Source organism: Penaeus chinensis, chromosome 35, assembly GCF_019202785.1.
Source record: "Penaeus chinensis breed Huanghai No. 1 chromosome 35, ASM1920278v2, whole genome shotgun sequence".
Lineage (NCBI taxonomy): Eukaryota > Metazoa > Arthropoda > Malacostraca > Decapoda > Penaeidae > Penaeus > Penaeus chinensis.
In genome coordinates this window covers 6660758-6661439 of record NC_061853.1, presented here as the reverse complement: position 1 = coordinate 6661439, position 682 = coordinate 6660758, and the positions used below count along the sequence as shown (strand labels likewise).

General features: G+C 44.9%; 1 protein-coding gene across 2 annotated transcripts in view; it reads right to left on the bottom strand.

Moving 5' to 3' along the window:
- Positions 1 to 682, bottom strand: part of LOC125044520 — a 2484-nt gene extending 1802 nt beyond the window's left edge. Inside the window, exons 1-2 of one of the 2 annotated variants that reach the window (XM_047641215.1) lie at positions 568 to 682; positions 47 to 240 (exon numbers count right to left, since the gene is read on the bottom strand). In XM_047641215.1, the coding sequence (XP_047497171.1) occupies positions 47 to 240; positions 568 to 571 (198 nt within the window). In that variant the 5' untranslated portion in view covers positions 572 to 682. The remainder of the gene's footprint in view (positions 1 to 46; positions 241 to 567) is intronic. The other variant, XM_047641216.1, reaches the window with a different exon arrangement.

Sequence of the window (682 nt, the reverse complement as noted above, 5' to 3'; positions counted from 1 at the left end):
TTCTCATCTACCTCTACGGATATCCAACGAACTTCTCCCCACTCACAAAATCATTCTTAAAAGCGTTGATGGCATCGATGGTGAAATTCGCAGCGGCAACGACTCTCTTCGGATCACCACAGTTCAGACTTTCAGCCTTCAGCATGTGGGGGGTGTGGCCGGAAATGGGCGGAGTCTGGGGCGTGGCGAGTGCAGCCAAGAGCCCAAGGAAGAGGAGAATCTCGAGTTGAAACTGACCTGCTGGAGATTAATGTGCAGTGGATGAGTGAGTATCATTATTATTATCAGTGATAGCCATGATGACGATGTTAACTAATGTGGATATGGATAGGTAGATATGGACATCACACACGCGCGCGCGCACGCACGCGCGCACACACACACACACACACACACACACACACACACACACACACACACACACACACACACACACACACACACACACACACACACGTATGTACGTATATGTTGCAAATACTTTTAAGTGTTATACATACATTTTGTTATACATATGCACTTTTAAGTGCCTGTGGATAACAAAACAAAGGAGAAAACCCTACTTACCCATGATCTTAGCCTTTTAAGTCAGCAGTCAGCAAAATAATAATATGAAATTTGGTACGACTGTATAATCTCAAGCTAGATTACACTCACAGATACCTCGACACTACGGGCAAAT